Genomic DNA, 19,411 nt, shown 5'->3' with positions numbered 1-19,411 from the left:
GAGCTGAAATACTTATCAAAAATGAATATGCAGTAACATACTACTGTTTTTATAAATACATACATTAAAAGGCAAATCAACCTAAAAGCTGCTACTTTGTGATTCCAGAGGGATTCAGGAAAGTCCAGCACTTGCTGTGATCTGACTAAGGCTACATAACCATCTATATTTAAACACTGAAGTTTGAAAAAACCCCACAAGCTGACCTAATCCTTTCTCCTTTCCTTACTATCACTTCCCCCTATAGCAATTCTTATGTCTAGCAGATATTTTGCTTTTTGCGTGTCTGTTCCCTAACGTTTGCCTCATTGCAGACTTCCACAAGTGTTTGCACAACACTGGGCACAGCTTCTGAGCAGCGGAAGCGATTGTTTCCCAGCTCCTGTATTTGTTCCTTCAGCCCTCTGCAGCTCAAGTAGAATGGCAGCTGAATGCCAAGGCCCTTATGGGCAAAAGGAGGTGGTTTCAGAGGCCAGAGTGAGATTTTCCCTGAGTACAAGAGTAGCTGGAACAGAGGATACACAGGCAGCAGGAGTTGACAGACCAGCTGAAACCTCATTCCAGCAAAAGCTTGGCCTCCTGGGCCTCTGGGTCTGTTTGCACTACTTCTCAAGGGAGAGGATGGAATTTCCCTAAAACACGACAGACTCTTAATTTTCTCAGGGTAAATTTATCAGCTCAGGAGCTGGAGCATTCCTCTGGACCTGGAGCGACTCAAACAGTTATGGACTGAAGCTCAGCCTCAGTAAACCGTAATCCCCCTTAGTGTGTCCCTTGTGCAGGGGCATCCTTTGCTACATGCAAAGATTAACGGGTCCTAGTCAAGATCCTAAAGATGCCCTTTTGACTGTTGTGCTTATTAGACAAGCTGATGAGTCACAACAAGCCACTAGTTTCCATCCTGCAACATGGGGAACACAAGCTATATCCTGTCTTAGAACATAGGCACGGGAGGAATTTGCTTCCTTTTCAGCAGTCTTTCAGTAGTCAGACTGTTGTGTAAGCGCTGTTTTGTTCCCTGCCAGCGTGGTTTTTACAGGGTTTAGCATGGAAGGAAGGTCTCTGCTCGCGGCAGTATCAGCTCACTCAGTGACGCCATCCTTCCAAAGGAGCAGCAATTCCATTTGCACAAGTCATCTCTGATGGCTGGCAGGGAAACAAGCTGCCACAATCCCATAATGGATTTGTAGTTGCCATGACAAAAGCCTGGATGAGATCCTGGGCACAGTGCTGAAGTGATGTAGGGAGAGCTTGGGCAAAACATGGCACTCCCAGAAACACAGCTCAGGAGTGCCTGGCCTTTGGGCTTGATCTCATGCCTCAACGTTTTCACACCTCAAATTGTCTCTCTTACTCCCACTTCACACAGTCCCACTGAAACTGCAACTTTGGTGAAGAAGTGCAGGGATTTATATTCCATTACAAACATCCTGCTCTTTTAGACAGATACTCACTCTTAGTTCAGGGCAGGGCTCATCATAGGTAGAGCAGGCTCTTGGCTTCACTTCTGCCCTGGAGATTTCTGCAGATCCGTTACTGCCACACACAGGAAATAGCTGAGCCTGGTGATCAGGAGCACAAGCACTCACTGATTTCACTTGGGGATTTGAAGGGGAATTCTCTTTTATTTCCTCAATATTAATAACATTTCAGCACATATCAAAATTATATAATAAGGCTGCAAGTAGTAACCAAGAAAAGTGTGATCTCTAATCAAATGTTAATTTAACCTCTGTGTGTGTGCATACATATGTGGAGACACAGAGAGAACTCAAAAGAAAAAAAAACAGCAAAACCTTCCAAGTAAACTGGTTAAGACTCCAACATCTACAATCTGGCACCAGTGAAACCACACAACATATACATCATAATAGAACATTAGCAATAAAATATAACCCTAAGTTCCTAGCAAAACCCTCTCCTGATTCACATCTTCAGAGAAGTAAATGTATTTTTCATTGAAGTTGTCTAAGAGACACAGCTAAGGAGCAGCACTATCAGGAGTCAGTGTCTTTTGTCAACTTAATAGTCAGCAAGAGTTAGGAGAGACAAAGCTGCTGATCTTTTCCTGGGATAGCCCATGCAGCAATAGGAAACAAATTAATTTTTATCACAAAGTTCCTCTTATCAAGTTAATGATAAGTGGTACACCGGAAACTACAATAAATTATGGGCAAACAAACATTCTTACTGTAAATAAACTGCAATGCTTTACATGCTAAAGATGATTGAGTTTCTGTGAAGGCCCCAGATTTGGGGAGAAGTACCTCATTCAATCCACAGATCCCAAAACCACAAAGCTTTGAGTCTGAAGACTACAAGCAGCAAAAGTCACCATGTCAAAAGGACGGTGTTTTTACTGCACTGAAACAGGAGGCTTTCTCCCAATCACACACATTCCAGCTGGGTTTGAAAATACAGATCTTAATTCGAGCAAAAGTTCAGCATTTGACCCCATCCTCCCTTGGAATTGTCTCCCTTGCAAGCTATTATCCCCAGCCACAGCAAATAGAAGCTCAGCATTCATACAACAAGGATCCCTAACAGAAAACTCTGCACAGTGCCGTAGCTCTCACTCTTGTGTCCCTTTGCTAGGACCTAGGGTTGCTGTCACTGAAAAGATTTCGGAAAATACTTGTTAAAAATGTCTGGAATTACGGAGGAAACAAAATCAGCTGGGTTCAGCAGGTCATGCTGTTTCACTTGCATATAAAGCTTCCTCTGTTTATCATCCATTAACACGTGTAACATGAAAAGTACAGGCATGATTTTCAAATCCATTCAGAATTCAGCATCTGCTTCCTGCAGAAAGCTTTGAATACTGCAGCGTTTATTAGACACAAAGAATTAGTGATGAATTTACTTTGAACCATGCCCCTTGAACAGACGAAGAAAATAACTAAAATGAAAATATTTTATGTCAAAATAATGCTGAGGTAAAATCATGACCCAGTAAAGAGCTTCTCAGTAATTTCAGCACTGCCTGAATTCCACTCTGATGGCTTGTATCAGGTAAGCAGAAGCTGTCACCATAAGTGGGAATAAGAAATTCAGTATCTCAAGTATAGACCTGATACATCTACAAAGAACAGTTATAACCCTGAAGAAAATAATAAGTGACAAACTATTATTATATTATGTATTAACTTATTATTTTAATAAATGTAACTGAAACCATTCTAAAGTTGCATTATTAAATAAGGGTATGCTTTAGAAAAAGCACAAAGTTTACAAGTCTACCAAAATAATCAGAATGTGTGACTATCATAGACATATTTTAACAAATTAATGCATTGTATTAATTGCATTTGCAGAATAATTCCTCGTCATCTAGGAAGAAGTTTCACAATAGTCATGTGACTCATTTTTACTGCATCTGGGAAATTCCTGTAACGCAATCTCTGTGCCAGCAGAGTACAGAGGCTGGGCACAAAACGGTATATAAGCAGGAATCAACAGTCCTCACACACAGCAGGAATCAACAATCCTTTGGGACTCCAGCTCACAGAACCAGACCTAAACAGGCCAGCGAAAAACTCCTGTTCAACCATGAACGGCAAACTCGTAGCTGTCCTGGCTCTTTTCCTGATCTCAGCAGCTGTGTCTCAAGGTAAGTAAAGCTTCCCAAAGTCCCCCTGGCTGCAGTTTTGCCGAGGCATCAATTGAGATGCTTGTCCTTGCAGGGTAGCTTTCTATTTGTCTCACTAAGTTAGTCTCTTTTGAGAGATTTTCAGAACCTCTCTTCAGTCAGAAATCTACCATGTAGACCTCAGACTGAAGAGTTACTGACATCTTGTGGGAAATATTTTAAGGGTGCAACTTGCATTTGCTTTATTTCTGTTTCTGCTGAAGTGTATGTGGCTAGAGACAGGTTCTTCTGTGGCTAGAGACAGATTTTTGTTCTGGAGTGCTTTAATATTTCTCTCCCTTCCCACACAAATAACAGTTTATCATCTCATATTTGTTGCTTAGTGACCATGCCGCCTCAAGCAAGTAATACGTAGTTGAGAGGGAGAGCAAACAATTTTAACATAGAACATGGGAAAACCTGCAATTAATGAACAAATCTAGGGCTCTGTCTTCTGCAGAGTGGCCTAAGTTTTTTTATCCAGATATTAAAACAATGCAATTAACCATACTGTGTAGTCAGTATGGTTAGTAACTGCAAAATATGTGGGTTCATTTTTAAAAGATTTATTAATTTAGTTTCCAAAGTAGTTGGGCATCAGTTCCCCTGGAACCCAAGTAACCCTCCCCATAAGATGAGGATTTAGGCAGCTTGGACAAATGCAGTGTTTTAACTGAGAATCTTGTTACAATAGAGCAGCTGTGCTTTATGTCTGATACAAGGACCATAAGAGCACCTGCCAAACCCCAATGTGCCTTTTGTGCTCACAGGCAGGACCCTGGCAAGGATGGGAACCGAGCTGCGGTGCCAGTGCATAGCCACTCATTCCGGGTTCATTCCCCCGAAATCCATTCAGGATGTGAAGCTGACACAGAGCGGCCCCCACTGCAAGAACGTTGAAGTCATGTAAGTAGCTCTGCAAGAGGTTCCCTCCCCTTCCCCTGCACTGCTGCCACTGCTGCTGGGCTTTCAGGCTTCACAAGCACCACAGTCAGCATGCTGACCTCATGCAGCCAGACTTGGCTTTTATTTTGGGAGGGATGGTTTTAAGTGAAACACCCTGTTTTTCAACATCCCTATGACCTTACATATTCCTGAACTGACCATTGTTCAGCTGTCAAGGGACATATGAAGTATTTCTAGTAGTGGAATGTGAATTTCATGGACTTGTCAGCTCTTAGTACACAAGGTAACGATGTAGTTTGAATCCTGCATTTATTAGGCAGGCAGACTCAAGGAGAAAAACTAAGTTCCAGGAGGCAGATTTAGGGAAACAGTGAACCAACCTAACCTGGTCTGAACAGCACAAAGGAACTAAAATGTTAAAATTTTTATTCTGCTCAAACAAACCTTTTCACCACTGGAGGTTTCAATAATTGTGTAAGAAAGCTTTAGTAACATAAATACACCCGAAACAGGTATTCATAAATAGAGGGAAAGATTTTTGGGAATATGTGTCTGCTTTGAGAGCAGACACAGAGACTCACAGCTCAGGATGGTTCTGGTCTCTTCAGTTGTATAAAGCAAAACAGCCAAGTCTAACCTGGAGTAGCTGGGATTAATTGATACTATCTGATCTAAAAATGCAAGATTACATTCTGTGAGTAAAACAAATCCATGTAGTAATTTCCTGACTTTTCTTTATTCCCTGTTTTGCAGAGCTACTCTGAAGAATGGCAAAGAGGTGTGCTTGGAGCCCACTGCTCCCTGGGTACAGCTGATTGTAAAGGCAATTATGGCCAGGTAAGTCCCATTACCTTTCTCTCTGGGCAGCTGAGTGGCAAACCTCCCAGAAAAAGCCAGTTTGTAGGATTCTATGGTGATACTTCCCATTCTTTCTTAACCAGATTTAAAGAACAGGGAAGCTTCCTGCTTAACTATAGAATCAGTCTTAGTTTTTCTGGCTGTGCTTCAGGGTCCTTGCTCAAGCTGATATGTCAGTACTAAACCTCTATCAGCAACTCTGTCTGCAGAGAAGCACAGAAGTGTTTTTCTCCCTTTGAAAAATAAGGCTTTAAAAAAGTCATCTCCCCCTTACTTAGTTGCTATTTTTGAGCTAGTGAGGTTCTTGCTGTGAGGAACTGAAGAAGCTTGTGCTGCAGACCTTTCCCAGCTGGACACCAGGCATGCACACAGTGGGATTTCAGCAGTTGCTTTCGAAACATCAACTTTATTCTCCCTGTGTTTCAAGATGGCACAAAGAATGGGAAAGAGACCCCGCACTCTAAACTGTTTGTGATATGCTAAGCAGTGGTAACTTGAACCTTCTTTTAAATTATCCTCTTCTCTCACCTCTTAACAGGGCTCAAAAAAATTCTGACTCTCCACTCTAAGAAACACCAGGACAGAAGAAATCTGGGAACTGCTTCTGCTCCTCTGTCAAGAGAAATATTTGGGAAGAGCTTCATTCAAGCAGTGCACAATCTTCCACATGCTGCATGAGTGTTATGATGTTAATGCTGGATGGTTCTATTTATTTATCTATTTATTTAACTATGTGTATTTAAGGAAGTCTCACTTTGGTCAGTGTTGTCCATGGGACATGCTGCCCTGACACTGAAGGAAAAGTGGTTTGCTGAAGGACGTGGAGAACCCTCGGCAGCCACTTGAGCCAAACATATGCAGTGAGGTGCAATGCACCTGCAGCACAGCTTACTCACACTAAGCCTGATCATTTTGCTATTTCACCAGCAAACTGATGAATCCTCCTGCTCCCCTGGAGCGCACCAGTATGTTGTGTCAACAACAGCTTCCTGAACCACAGTCAGCCTGTGGCCAGACTGTGAACTGTAATGCCTCACTTGGAAAACCTAACCTACAGAATGTGTAATGCTCTATTTGGTATTTATGGATTGTGATTTCTGTGGTATTTATAAATGTATTTATTGAGCAGTTTCTATGTAAGAAAGAAAACAGTTATAATTTATTTAATTTTTACTGGATTTTTCATTCCTGCTATCTGTTTGTGGAGAAATATTCACAATCTCATTACTCTGTACTTGATTGTATGTCTAATTAACTACTCCATCATCTAATGGAAAAAACTGTATTTTACATACCTAGAGTTTGATTATGAGAGTGTAATTATTCCTAAAAATGTACTATTAAAAGTTTTAAATTAAAAAAAAATTGGTTCTCTGCTTGATCTTTTAAATCTTCTTTAGCTTTATTTGAAAATTCTACTTTATTTTTGCCAGCCTGATTTCTGGAACTGAAATGAAAATTTTTGAGTCCATGGTGCCATAACTTTCTCTGTTATGGTAGCCTGGCACTCCTGACTACACTAACACAGACTCTTAAGGTGGGCTAAGTAGCTCACTCTCCTCTCTTCAGGCTGTTCCAAATCCATGGGGACTGGTGGGGTCTAGGGCAAGGCCCCTTCTTTAATTCCCTTGCAGACAAAAGAGTTTTACTCCCAGATGCCTAAACACCATTAAGTGTCCACTTCAGCCTCACACTTGTAACTACTACAACAAAAGACCACTATCTGACCATCAAAACACGAATTTGCCACCTTTACTTTGGTACCCAAAGAGCAAGCACTTATCCTGGTATAACAACTGCTTCCTATTCTGGTCCCTGATATGCAATGTGCTGAACACATGATTCCTCCCTCTCTTAAAAACTTCCCAGAAGGAAATAGGGAATAAGAGAGAAAGGGCATAAGTTTAAAGACTATTGTTTATAACTAGAGTATAACTGGTTTTTTTGAGGGATGCACACTCTTATTTCACTTTTATCTACAATCTAGATAGTAATAAAACAGCAGAGAGATCAGAGAGATTTTTGCTGGGTAACTTTGTGATCATAAAATAAGACAGCTGTCTCTGGCTTGTTTTTTCTTGAAGACCCTTCTCAGTAAGCTTGATGCCCGTCCTCTCCTTCACCATTGTTATTTTGGCATCAGCTAGAAGAGTTCTGCCACTTTAAACAACGTGTCCTGTGGCCCTCCAGCTATCAGGCCATGCAGAAGCCACGGGGGAGAAGTGCACACTTTGGAGACATGCAGAGCCTGCAGTCAGTGTCTGTCTGGGTACATATGCACGTCTGTGTAACACAGCAGGCAGCTGGCCAGCGGGTGATTAAGGGCCAGACGTTTGCACCACAGGGAAAGGATGGACCCTGAGATTTCACTGCAGCTAACTACATGCTGTTGTCCATCTTCTCCTTTTCCCAATCCAATGAAAGTTTCTGCTCCCCTCGGTCACTTCATTTAGCATCTAAACTGTCTTTCTACAAGACTGTCAGAAGACCATTCCACTTTACAGCTGCTGTGTGCATTCACCACCTCCCTTTCATTTCAGTGCCTTCCACATCATGAAATGCAGCAGAGGTGTTTACATATCCTTTCTGTCCTCTGGTATTCTCTTGGCCCCTTTACTTCACCTTCCCTTCAAACCACTTTTATTTTCTTCTTGCACCAATAGGTTAATTTGGGGGGCAAGAGAAGTGGCAACTATCAACTGACCAAGCCATGACCTCCTGTCATTTCCCTTTCCTCAAACTCCCCTTCCCATGCCTGGTTGATGGAGCTCTGCTCTTGTATGGAGAACTGCAATTTGTCTCCTCAAGTGTCTATGATTGCTGTCCTTGCAATAATGAAAGTATATTTCTCTCAAATGTATAAACACTGCAAACTATAGAGGAAGTCATGGGGAGAAATACTGGAAAGTCCCTGAAAAATACTCCTAACTCTTCCTTAGAAGTACAGAGAATTCAAGCATGAGTTTCTTGGCCTCAATTTCTCTGTCTGTGCTGAATATTGGCTAACATAAACATAATGTTGGCTAACATAAACATCCTGGTTTTGTGTTAGGTGACAAACATGCTTAACTTGCTTTTGATTATGGACTGCTTCCCTAAATGACACTAAAATGATTGTTTTTCTTATGCTCTTATCACATAACAAGGGAAAACCCCATTTTTCCAGGAAAATTATGCATACGATGGACTTAAATTGCAGATTTGTTTCAGGAATTTATTCTTGTTTATAACAAGATATCATGAGCAACTCTACAGGAAATGGATCCTTTGGAAATTACACCAACTGCCATGGAAACTTTGGGGTCAGCAAACAGGCATTTTGTTTCTGACTGCACAGGTGAAACAAGAATTTTGCCACCTATAAAAATAAGCCTGAGATCTCTGCTGTTGGAAAATGTTATGAAAATTGACTTTTATATTACCTGCAGTTAAATTACTTCTAGTAACTGTCATTGGTATCAGTCAGTGCAAAGACTACTTCACAATCCCTGTGGAATTCTGGAGAGGGAGATTCTGTGGAAGAATCTGGAAGGTTATAGGTATAACCAGGCTCACTGCCCTTTCATGAAACAGCAGTGTGACGTCTCTACAAGCTTCTGTGCGCAGATTTCAACATAGCTATGCTGAATAACTTTTCATCACTAACAAATATCATTTATTTTAACAAGCATCAACCTCTGATACACCCAATTATTTTATTCCATGGAAGTTCAAATTCATGAGGAATGTGATCAACATTTTTTTGAAAGAAAAGGCTTGCACTAGGTTTCCCAGAACCCATCTCCACTGACTCAGCCAATAACACTAGCAGAAAAGTGAAGCTAAGACTGCACCACCCAAAATACACATTGGCAACTTCAGTATCAGTCTGTCCATTTCTCCTATTCCTTACTAGAGGACAGGTGAACTGGGGAAAATTCTAATATTTTTATCTTTTGCAGAAAACTTTTTGATACATAGACACCTTATAAAAATCTGTGGAAATAAGAAGTCGTTGGGCAAGTGGCTTGAGAGCATATTTGAATCAACTTACCTCCAGTGAATCAACTTACCTCCAAAAGAGCCTTCAGTTTTTGAGAAGGAGAGTTAAGCAGCTTTTCTGACTCAGCTAAATACAAAAATAATTTTTAAGCATGAAGTAACATTCTTGCTGCACTCCTAAGATTCACAATTTCTAGCTTTTTCCTTGAAATAATTTTCCAGAATGATGAAAGTTTCATAGCTCATAAGAGAAGCAAATTAATAAGTCCACTCTCTTAGCCTCATTGTTTTATTAAAGACATATATAACGTTTGCACTGAAATAAGGAGACTTCCAAAATACTGACAATTCTTCTTTTCCTCTTCTGTTTTCAAGGCCACACTTTTTACAAGTTTGTAAGCAGACAGGAGAATCAGAATTCAGCTGTTGTGCTAAAGCCAAAACGTCAATAAAATTGCAAAAGCTTAAAACACCATTTCTATGTGAAGTGTGTCTAAAGCATCAGTGGCAGACTTCATGAAGAATGAGACAGGACATGTGAATGAGAGCATGGACCACATGGGCTTCTTTTTCACTTGATGCAGAACTTCTTGAAGGAATGAGAATGTGTGTAAAAAGTACAGGAGAAGCAAGATATACTAAGCCCAGAAAAGGACCAAAGAGCTGAACTTGGAACACCCCCTGCATTTTCTTGCTATTACTGAAAAGTAAGAGTTGGTCCATGCAGGTGTCAGACCTCTGTGTGAAAGGAACTTAGTCACTCAATACAAACAGTGAAGAGCAAGTGACTTGTCAAAAATCCTGACTCTTTGAAAGCTTTGTGTTTGACTTATCAATAACCAATGAAGGAATGCACAGCCACCCAGCTCGTTCATTGCTGAGTCAGACATTGCCAGCAGCAGACCAGTAATAAAGCAAATAAATCTAGATTTGCTGACTTACTGCACCCCTGTAGTCAAAAATTCCATCAGTTCCTCATTTTCTGCTTTCTTCTCTGTTTGGTGCTTCACCTCTGAGAGCAAAGCCTGTGATCCTGCAAAAGAGAAGCAATTGACGTAAGCGCTGCTCACCCTGAGCACAATCTCAACGGGAAGAGCCAAAGAAAACAGGCTTTGCTGTAGCTGGTTCGTGTTGAACACTGCAGTTTCACCCACTCCTTGTTACCACCAAGGAAAACCCAAGAGGTTTTTGCATACACCAATCTTTCACCAAGGTCAGCAGGAGACTCAGCTGAGGAAGGAATACGGGAAAGAGCTGTCAATCCACATGCACACACCTGACCTGTTGGCAGGCCAAATGGTGGAGTCATTTCCATGTTGAAAGGTTCCACAATACTATTCCTGCTTAGAGGAAAGGATGAGGGAGAGCATGCAAGGTCTTCTGATACTAAAATGACCATTAAAAAAAGAAGAAAATGCATGAAAAGTACTCTGTGCGGTTTGTTTCAAATGGTGTGTACCAGGAATACAAGCCAGGGCCATCCAGATGGAAAGCACTGTTCCACTGCTGGTGGAACAGTGCTCCCCTAGAAAAATGAGGATTTGAACAAACCAAAAAAACCTCATTAGAAAGCAATGATTTTGTTAAATTCAAGGTTGTTTTCAAGAGCTAAGGGCAAAGTTCATCTAAATTAAACTAATCTTAGCTCACAGCAAAATAGTATTTGGAGCTAAGTGAAATTAGTATTTTCAGTCAATGTCCTGATCAATTTCATTTTATGGGGGCTTTCACTGTCTAGAAGAAAACCAAAGGTAAAAATGCTACATTTCAATGAAATCAAATGTTGCTTTTTTCACTAGCCAGTTTTCCATGGAATGCTCCTAGCTTGCTTATTCTCTTGCCACCTCAGTTTACTCCTGACAGCAGTACTCACTAGCAATTTTAATTTCTTAGTTCTTAAGAAAGAAAAAATGCTTTGCTCATGTTTGTTGCCACAGCTTTTAGCACAATGTCTTGGTATAGTCCTGTACCCTGCATGTACTGAAGCAATTTGGAGTCACACTAACTGGAAATTTTTAAAAAGGAAGGGAAAAAATAAAGAAAGACAAGATAATGGGGAAGAAAACCATTGACAGTAAACTCAGTGGTGATTGCATTTACCAAAAATGTTACCAGTGTGTTTCCTCCAAACACCTCCCTCTCTAAACACCTCCCTATAACAAGCTGGAAGGATGCATGTCCCTCTTGCTGCTTTGTAGGCTATTTTGGATAATTCAGTAACAATTAAGCAAATTCACTGGTATTATTTTTCCTTCCTTCCAACATATAGCAGCCATTTTTTGTTGCCAGGAACAATCTAATTCATTTTACTACAGACTCCAAGTACTCTGGAGACTAAACCTGCACATGGCACCCAAAGGGCTGTAAGGAAGCATTCCCTGAGATGGCAGCTTCAATGTCTCCTAGGGTGTAAGGCAAGTATGATTTCTTCATTTTTCCTTCATTGCAACACAAGCAATGAAAGTAACAGACAGGACTGAAGTCTGGGTGTCATGAGAGAAGACTTCAAACATTTTGTGATTATTCCAAAGAGTGTTCCCATTTTCTTGTGATCAGATATCTCGTGTCACTGTTTTCCCAAGTGATGCCATCACTTTAACCAAAAGACCACAACTATTCAAAGCACACTCCCAAAAATTACTCAGCTCCACTGAGTCCGAAAACTGAAATTGCCTTAAGCCGTGTTGGGGGGGAATGTTGATTCTAGGACCTTGGATTGGGGTTTTTTTGGGTTGAATAGCTCATTTTTTCAGCGACTCATACTTTCTTTACTTGCAACTCTCTGCAGATGGAACAAATTTTATTGTATTTATTTCTAAACAGATCATTTCTAAGTTGACTGAAATCTTTGTTATGAAGTTCGCACAGATCCAAGGACAAAAGCCTGCAGGCAATTCGTAGGATGAAGAGCATTTTCTGCTCCTGGTAAGGCCAAGAGGAGCTCTTTCTGCCTTTCAGAAGCTGTGATGACCTCAAAGGCTTATCAATTGAACAACTCTGTGGGAGTGGAAGGAGTCACACAGTTGTAATCTTTGTCCAGGATCATGCCTGCCACTAAAAAGCCAGGAGATTTTTCCCCCTCAGCAGAGGTAAGATCAAATTGCTTAAAGAGTTGGGTCCCAAACTCAAAATAAAGCCCCTCCTGTGTCCTTATATGTCAGGCAGGTGTAAAATACCAGAACCACTGAATCCACCACCAGTCACTCACTTTTTGGGAATTGTTGTGTGTCCAGGAGTCCCACTTAGTAAGGTGACAGTGAAACCACAGTCTCTGCAGTCCCACCAATGATCACAGAAAAGGTCAGCTGGCACCTGAAACTGAAAAACAGAAATGATGGCCAAACACACGGATTTCAGAGCCAACAGGTTCTATTTGCCAAGGTAATGCCTGAGTAATACAAACACATTCCTTTCAGCTATCAACAGTGTGTGTGTGTGTATGCTCACGCTCTGATTCCCAGCAGTGGGCATGGTGAAAAACCTCTAACTCTGGGGAAGGGAAAAAAAAAGCCTGAGGGCTCCTGAATGTTAAATTTAGGTGAAGATGCAGGAAGGCAGGCAGGAAAATACTGAGCATCATTTGCTATAGATCATTATTTTAAATGTGAATTTTCACATCTCAAAAGGTATTACAGAAAAGAGCACACAACAATATGTGATGTGTGCCACAATGCAGCTGGAAAAATGGAGTTGGGATTCTCCATGACACAAGGTGAACACTAGGACACTTCTATCTTTACAGCTTCTGGTATTATTTTCAAGGGCATATGGACTGGAAACATTTTAAAACTTGAGAAACACACAGGGAAATTGAAGGAAATAAAACATCTGACAGATAGAAAACTTACCTTGCACAAAACTGCAGCTTGAAATTTGGTTTCTGCCTCCAGCAAATGTGTTTGTACTTCATGACAGAGCTGGATCCACAGGAGGATTTATAGTGCTAGGGAGCAGCACCTCATATAGACAGGGAATACTATGAAGCATGCTGGTATAGGTAAAAAAGGTAACATAATGAAGATGAGAGAATATCAGCAGTCCATACCCTCTGACTTCAGTCTGTACTAGGTAGCAGTGACTCGACATTTTACAGATCAGAACATAAACCATTCCTAATAAAAACCCTGGAGGAAATAAGACTGCTCCTTCAGAGATTGGCCATGTTAAATGGTTTCTAGGTCATGATCAAAGTTCACCTTACTCTTGTATCTGGGACACATCCTCCAAGGTAATTCTCGTGCACTTAGGAGAAGTCCTCACTTGTTGAAGTGAGACATCTCTTGTTTAATTGTCTTGTAGCTCTCCTGGGCCTGCTGCCAGTGAATGGCTCACACTACAGGTGCCAAGCCAAATAAATACCTGCTGTGGAAAGGCACACAGCCAAAGTCTGAAACAAAGGAGCCAAATCAGTTCCTGCATGTAATGAATTAAGGACTGGATAATGTGAAGGTAATTGAGCCATAAGGTTTACTGTCTTTATGTACCTATTCAGGGCCTGCCTGGGCTGGGAGTGCTTTCTGTGTCCCAGTAACCCTGAGACCCAGGCTAAGGACACGGAGAGATTTCACAGAATCACAGAATCCTGGCCTATCTTCACACAGCAGCTTCTGCTAAAGAGCTGGGTGAGTTGAACAGGAACTTCAGTGAGGCAAATACAAATCTTGTGGTGAGCTCTGTCCCAGCTACACTGACACCACAACTTAAAATAACTAATTTAAACTTAATTCAAAATTACCTTCAAGGTCTCTTTCCAATCCAAGCCATTTCATGATTCTATTAGTTCCACCTGCACTCGGTGCATGGCAAGCTTATTTATAATGAAAGAGGGCAGCAGACAGGGGAAAACTCAGCTTTCTAAAGTGGTGCTGTCTGTTCCCTATCATTTCTGTACTTGCTAAAGGCATTTTGTCAAAGATGGTGAAGGGAAACAGGGCAAAGGTTACAATTGAAGAGAATTACTCTGCAGCTCAGCCTTGTTGCTGCTGTCATCTAGACTGAAGAGACCTTACTCACATTTCCACAGAAGGGAACTAGAAGCAATCTGAAGTCTACAGGTACAAAGCCTTGCTCAGGCAGATGGTCTTGCATGTTGAAATAGCCCCAGAGACACGCATTTCCCTTGTTCCAGGCCTGTTTGTGCAAGCCCTGACTCAGAGGACCAGGCTCTGTGCCATCTGCTGCACCGCAGCACGTCCATGACTTGACTGTTGCTCTGAGGGACAGCTGGCTGCAGAGTTTCACACATTGCTGCTCCATGTCTAAAAACAGCTTCACACTCCAGACCCCAGGAGACATCTGGAATTTCCTCAGCAGTAACCACTGTGGAATGAGTCTGATGGGTCAGTTCTTGTGAGCAGTCATGCAAGCATAAAGCCAAGTGCTGTCATGTAAGCTGTCCTTACTCATGTGTACTGTCCAAGAGCAGTGTGTAATCTGACTGCGCACGAGTGACAATGAGGGATCTGCTCCCCACATCACTCTGAGCTGGATCTGCCAACTATAATTGCAATGACCCGGAGCAGATTGTGCACCATCCTACCTGCTTGTTGCCTCAGTTTGCTGCAGCTGGGCAAACCCTTCTTCCTGCAAAGAACATGGCACTTCCTTGGGACACGCATATGGGGAACTCCCAGTCCAAGGCTTGTGCGGCTATAACCTGGAGGGAATGGTGACTCCACCTCCATCATCTCAAGGGATCTCAGTGAAGGTTTCTAATTAGTGGCTGCCCCTAAGCTGACCATGTAACTTCCTTTTAAGACCAAGCTAAAAGTCAGATGCTCCCAAGGATGGCGTTACCAAACTGCATCTGGGTAGGGGTCCAAATTAGTCATTAGATATTTCCTGATAACATGGGGCAGTCACCATTTTCTTGTGACATAAAATCTTCCTGCAGGGCTGATCTCCTGAGGGACTAAGCCAGCAGCTGTATGAAACAGCTGAGCTATAGATGATGGAGCCCAGGAATGAGAGTCTTTGTGTCCCATCAGCTTGCTATCTCCTTAATCCCTTTTTAGGACTGCTTTATACACTGTATCTTATCTGGTTTGGGTCCTGACTTGGTTTTGTTCTCAGACAGTTCATCTAATCTAAGGCATTCAGGCAAATTGGGCAAGACACACGGCTGCCTGATCCTGGAAGAAATTGATTTGCTGAACCTCACCCATGTTCACAAAAGTCTGTGCAAGAAAACAGATTTGTTAAAAAAAAACCACTCAAAACCAAACCAACCAAAAACCAAGACAAATAAAGTGCAATATTCTATTTTGTACTAAAACTTATTACAAAAGAAAGTGTGCTGACCATAACTGATCTAAACCTGTGTGTAAATAAAATGTAGAAAACAGTCATCTTGTTTTCATTAAAAGCTCATAGGAAACTGCTATTTTGCTTCTTTATAACTGAACTTAGCAAAATGTCTTGACAGGAATGAAGATAGAGAGTGACCTCTGTGTGTGAAGGAGTGGAACAGAAGGCTGTCGGTAGTAGAGTGTACGTATGGAAATCCGGGGAAAAAAAGATTTCCGGTTTTCAAAAACTAGGTGAATGAAGGGATGCTCAGGAGAGCAATGCCCACTGAGTAAGAGTGCGTGGTTGCACATGGTTCGGCAGCAAGGCAAGGTCCAGAACCCAAATTCCCCTTTGGCTCAGCACCCTGCACTCTGCAAGCTAACGGAGAGCCCCCACAAAAAGCCGCCGCTCCTTTCGGAGAATGGGGTCCCAGCAGACCCTGGGCGGTTCTCGGGACGGCGCAGTGCCACACTTCTCTCGCTCCCGGACCTGAAGCAGCCGCTGTGCCGGGAGCGGCCGCCCTTCCCTCTCCGCCCTGCTCCTTTAGCGGCGCACACCCATCCCTGGAAAGGGGCCAACGGGGCACTGCCCCCTGGCTGCACTCCGGGGAATTCCCCGGCAGCTCCCGGCCGGGAATAAAAGCACGGGAGGGAAAGGGGGCCGCTAGCCGGCTCCTGCACCTTCTCCGCCGCCAGCACCACCCATGAAGCCGCACCTCCGTCTCCTCCTCCTCCTCCTGGCCGCCGCCGCTCTATGCCAGGGTAAGTTACCCTTCCGTCCGCGGCCGGGCCTCGGCAGGGGTGCGCGGGGGGCCGGGCCCGTCCGGGGGTCGGGGAGTTTCGGGAGACCCCGGAGCCGAGGCTCAGAAGGCTCTTCCCGCCTGCCAGGTGCGCCGCTGGCCGGCGAGCTGCGCTGCCGCTGCGTGCGGACCGTGTCCGAGATGATCCCGCCGCGGCGCCTGGCCCGCCTGGAGTTCCTCGCCGAGGGGCCGCACTGCGCCGTGCCCGAGGTCATGTAAGTGCCCGACCCCGACCCCGGCCCCGGCCCCGGCCCCGGCCGCGGCCTCACCCCCTCCCTGTCTCGCCCGCAGAGCCACGATGAAGCAGGGACAGATGATCTGTCTGGACCCCGTCGCTCCCTGGGTCAAGCTCCTGGTCACCAGGATCCTCCGCAGGTACGTGCCGGGCCAGCTGTGACCAGAACTTGGGACCAAAATTACCTTCTCAAACCCAAGAATAACGAGCCACATTCTGTTATTGATTTCTGTAGGGAAATCCAGTTAGTTACACCAAAAATGTGTCCAGAAAGTGGCTTCTGTGCTGGGGAAGAGACAACCCAGCAGTTTGTCAGGGAGAGTATCCACAACAAATGCCTGATTAATTGCAAATCTAGCCACAGTACGTTCCATCATCACCATCAGGCATCTTTTCCACACCTTCTATGAGATTTATTATCTGGTGTATGCAAGAAAACTTATGGAAAAACTTCCTGTCTGGCTTTACAATTTGAATTCTGCCTATTGCAGTTCAGCCAACAAGCTGTGAGTGAGGGAAGGAACACCTCGGAATGAAGTTATCTGTTTGCCACAAGATCCCAGGAAACAGACGCTGGGAGGACACAATAGCTCAACTCTCTAGTTTGATGGGTTTGTAGATCAGATGTTCTATGTTTCATTCCCTCTCCTCATAGTTGTTATTGCCTAATCCTATGTATGGTTTTATTGACTGAGACAAAGTGATTGAATCCATTTGATAAGACAGTGGAAGCTTTGCTGGACACCTCTCAGCAGCCTTCTCAGAACTTGTTCCACCTTTGTGCAAACTCCTTCTTGCCAAATTCTGTTTGCCAATAACTTCCTATAAAATATTAATATCTGAAAAGAAGATGAGTACATCATGAAGATGATTTTGTAAATGTCTGCAGAGAGTGTGACAGGAGAGGTTTGAATGGATTGTGCCAATATTTGGGGGTAATCTTTCCATCAGGAATAAGAGGAGTGCTGGATGGCACTTAACATTTCAGTGCCTGTCCAGGATTACATGGGAATAAAACCTGGTTCAGGCAAGAATGTTTTGCTGAATCTCTTTTTCCTACTCCAGCTCTCCAGCCTTTAATGCAGAATGCCTTGGGACCTTTTTGCACAATGTACTGAAATGTAATGAAATCAGAAATTTTGCCCCAGAAGTCTTGTTCCCCTATTTGATACTTAGAAATCACAGTCTAATGAAATCAGAAATTTTGCCCCGAAGTCTTTTTCCCCTATTCAATACTTAGAAGGATTTAATAATTTCTATGAAATTGTGGGGGTTTGTGCCATGACTGGTTTGAGTTTTAACCAGATAGTGTTGAGGTTGGTTAGCTGGTTTGTTTTAAAATGGGTTTACATTACAATATTTGGTATTTATGCACAAGATCTAAAGGAACAGTAAATGTTCTGGAGAGACTTAGACATTTTATGTCTACTTGTATGACATAGTGTCATAACTCATAAAGAATAACTAATATTCATTATTCTGCTTTGGAAATTATATGTAAAGAGGTGGATTTCTCATGATAATGTGATGAAATGTATAATGCAATAAAAATGTTTTCCTGTTGAAAAACATCCCAGGTTTTTGTGAATTCCATGTTAACTGGAGCTGTGTACCTGCGTCAGTTGGGCTAGTGGGATGCAGGGAAGCAGCGACCTCTGTGTAGCCAGGGATTCCTGGACACACCTGCAGACCAGTTCTCTCTGAAGTGTCAGGGGCACGTTGTGCCAAGCTAATGTGTTTCTATATTCAGAGGCACGTTACTTAAACCCTCTGAAGCTGATCTGAGCTGCTGGTATGAAGAGAGATTAACCCCAGGACGGATGTATGGAACCCAAGCACACCCCTGCAATCTGCAGGAGTTTCTATTCTTACTATTCTCCAGCCCACCTTGAAGTGGGCTGTGTTTAAAGCTAAACGCATTTTGCTGGGTGGGAAGGAGTAACAGTGTTTGCTATTGTAGGAAACAGTAAAAGTTTGCAACAGTAAATTTGTTTCCAGAAGAAAAATGGTTCGGGTCCTATCTGTAACAAGGATCTCTGACACTTCTGAAAGCCAAGAATCCCCTTGTCGGGATTCCTCAGTGCACTTTTCTAGGACAAACAATCTTTTCTGTCACTGGGTACACAGTACTGGTTTAGTGACAGACAAATCTACTGAAATGAAATGAAATCCACATGAAATCCACATGAAATCCGACTAAACCTTATCTGAAAGCCACATCCTGGCCTTGCTGATATGGGGCAGTTATGAGTGTTCTCCTGTGACACCTGGGGAAAGCTGGCTCACCCCCAGAACATGGGACAGACAAATGAAGGTACTATGGAAATCTGTCTCCTTTACACACCCATGGGTAGCAAGCATGAAATGTTCTTCTGTTTCCTTGTGAATTTCCATGTACATTTTCTTCCTTGTTAAAAAAACAGTGATTCCCCCCCCCCCCCCCCCCCCCCCCCCACCGCCATTTAAAGGAGACCTGAGACTGTTGCTCCCTCTTCAGAACCTTGAGAAAGTCCTGCCTGCCCTGGCCACCTCTCAACAAACTCCAGTGTGTCTGCACACATAATGGCTTTCCCCCTGGGAATGGTGTCTGTCTGAAATGACCACATTGCCCTGTTACACCATGTCTGTCTCAGGAACAGCCCAGACAGAGCTACACACAGCTTCACTTTACCAGAGCAGCAGATATTTGCAAAATCCCAGGGCAGATTTTTCACTT

The 19,411-nt window shown here is 43.0% G+C and overlaps 1 protein-coding gene across 1 annotated transcript; it reads left to right on the top strand.

Annotated features, from left to right (window-relative positions):
- The first annotated feature begins 3,485 nt into the window (after positions 1-3,485).
- On the top strand, positions 3,486-6,751 carry LOC139592589 (interleukin-8-like). Its single transcript, XM_071432686.1, has 4 exons — positions 3,486-3,610; positions 4,399-4,534; positions 5,288-5,371; positions 5,931-6,751. The coding sequence occupies exons 1-4, from the start codon at positions 3,550-3,552 to the stop codon at positions 5,959-5,961; spliced, it is 312 nt and encodes a 103-aa protein (XP_071288787.1). The 5' UTR covers positions 3,486-3,549; the 3' UTR covers positions 5,962-6,751.
- The last annotated feature ends 12,660 nt before the right edge of the window (positions 6,752-19,411 follow it).

This window comes from Agelaius tricolor, unplaced genomic scaffold, assembly GCF_023055355.1.
Source record: "Agelaius tricolor isolate 1412-34295 unplaced genomic scaffold, bAgeTri1.0.p SCAF_8, whole genome shotgun sequence".
Classification (NCBI taxonomy): Eukaryota; Metazoa; Chordata; class Aves; order Passeriformes; family Icteridae; genus Agelaius; species Agelaius tricolor.
The sequence above is the reverse complement of the archived record's forward strand: the minus strand, read 5'-3'. Positions and strand labels throughout refer to the sequence as shown.

Bases quoted from the DNA above. Each gene is read 5' to 3' on its own strand.
- LOC139592589 (XM_071432686.1), top strand. From the start codon at position 3,550: ATGAACGGCAAACTCGTAGCTGTCCTGGCTCTTTTCCTGATCTCAGCA. The intron at 4,535-5,287 runs GTAAGTAGCTCT...CCTGTTTTGCAG, and splicing joins TGCAAGAACGTTGAAGTCAT to AGCTACTCTGAAGAATGGCA. The intron at 5,372-5,930 runs GTAAGTCCCATT...ACCTCTTAACAG, and splicing joins GTAAAGGCAATTATGGCCAG to GGCTCAAAAAAATTCTGACT.